Consider the following 392-nt stretch of genomic DNA (forward strand, 5'->3'; position numbering starts at 1 on the left):
TGGTGATGGCAGGGAAGACCATCTCACGGATGGCCTCCTCATCCAGGGCCATGACGTGGGGGTGCTCCAGGTAGAGCAGCGCTGACTTGGCTGCCTGGTAGAGTAAGAAGGCGAGAGAGGCCAGGAAGGCGAATGCCCAGAGGGTCTGGCGCACTCCCAGTCGCCCAGACCGGCAGATGTGTCCCAGGCCGTGGAGCGTGCTGGCGCTGGCGAAGGTGGCCAGGTCCCGGGATTGGGGACGGGCAGGCTCCTCGATCAGGCTCTCCTTATCCCCTTCTTCTTTCTCCTTCTGCTTCTCATCCTCCTCAGCAAATTTGATTTTACACACGATCTCAATCGGCATCTGCCCTGTGCGGCCGGCGTGCCCAGCCAGCGAGCTGCCCCCTGGCACG

At 62.8% G+C, this 392-nt stretch overlaps 1 protein-coding gene across 1 annotated transcript in view; it reads right to left on the bottom strand.

Moving 5' to 3' along the window:
* Positions 1–343, bottom strand: part of LOC104498989 (acid-sensing ion channel 4-like) — a gene marked incomplete at its 3' end in the record, with an annotated part of 712 nt that extends 369 nt beyond the window's left edge. Inside the window, exon 1 of the mRNA XM_010142436.1 lies at positions 10–343. Within this exon, the coding sequence (XP_010140738.1) occupies positions 10–343 (334 nt within the window). The remainder of the gene's footprint in view (positions 1–9) is intronic.
* Positions 344–392: the final 49 nt, after the last annotated feature.

The sequence above is a fragment of the Buceros rhinoceros genome, unplaced genomic scaffold (assembly GCF_000710305.1).
Source record: "Buceros rhinoceros silvestris isolate BGI_N320 unplaced genomic scaffold, ASM71030v1 scaffold20838, whole genome shotgun sequence".
NCBI classification, from domain to species: Eukaryota; Metazoa; Chordata; class Aves; order Bucerotiformes; family Bucerotidae; genus Buceros; species Buceros rhinoceros.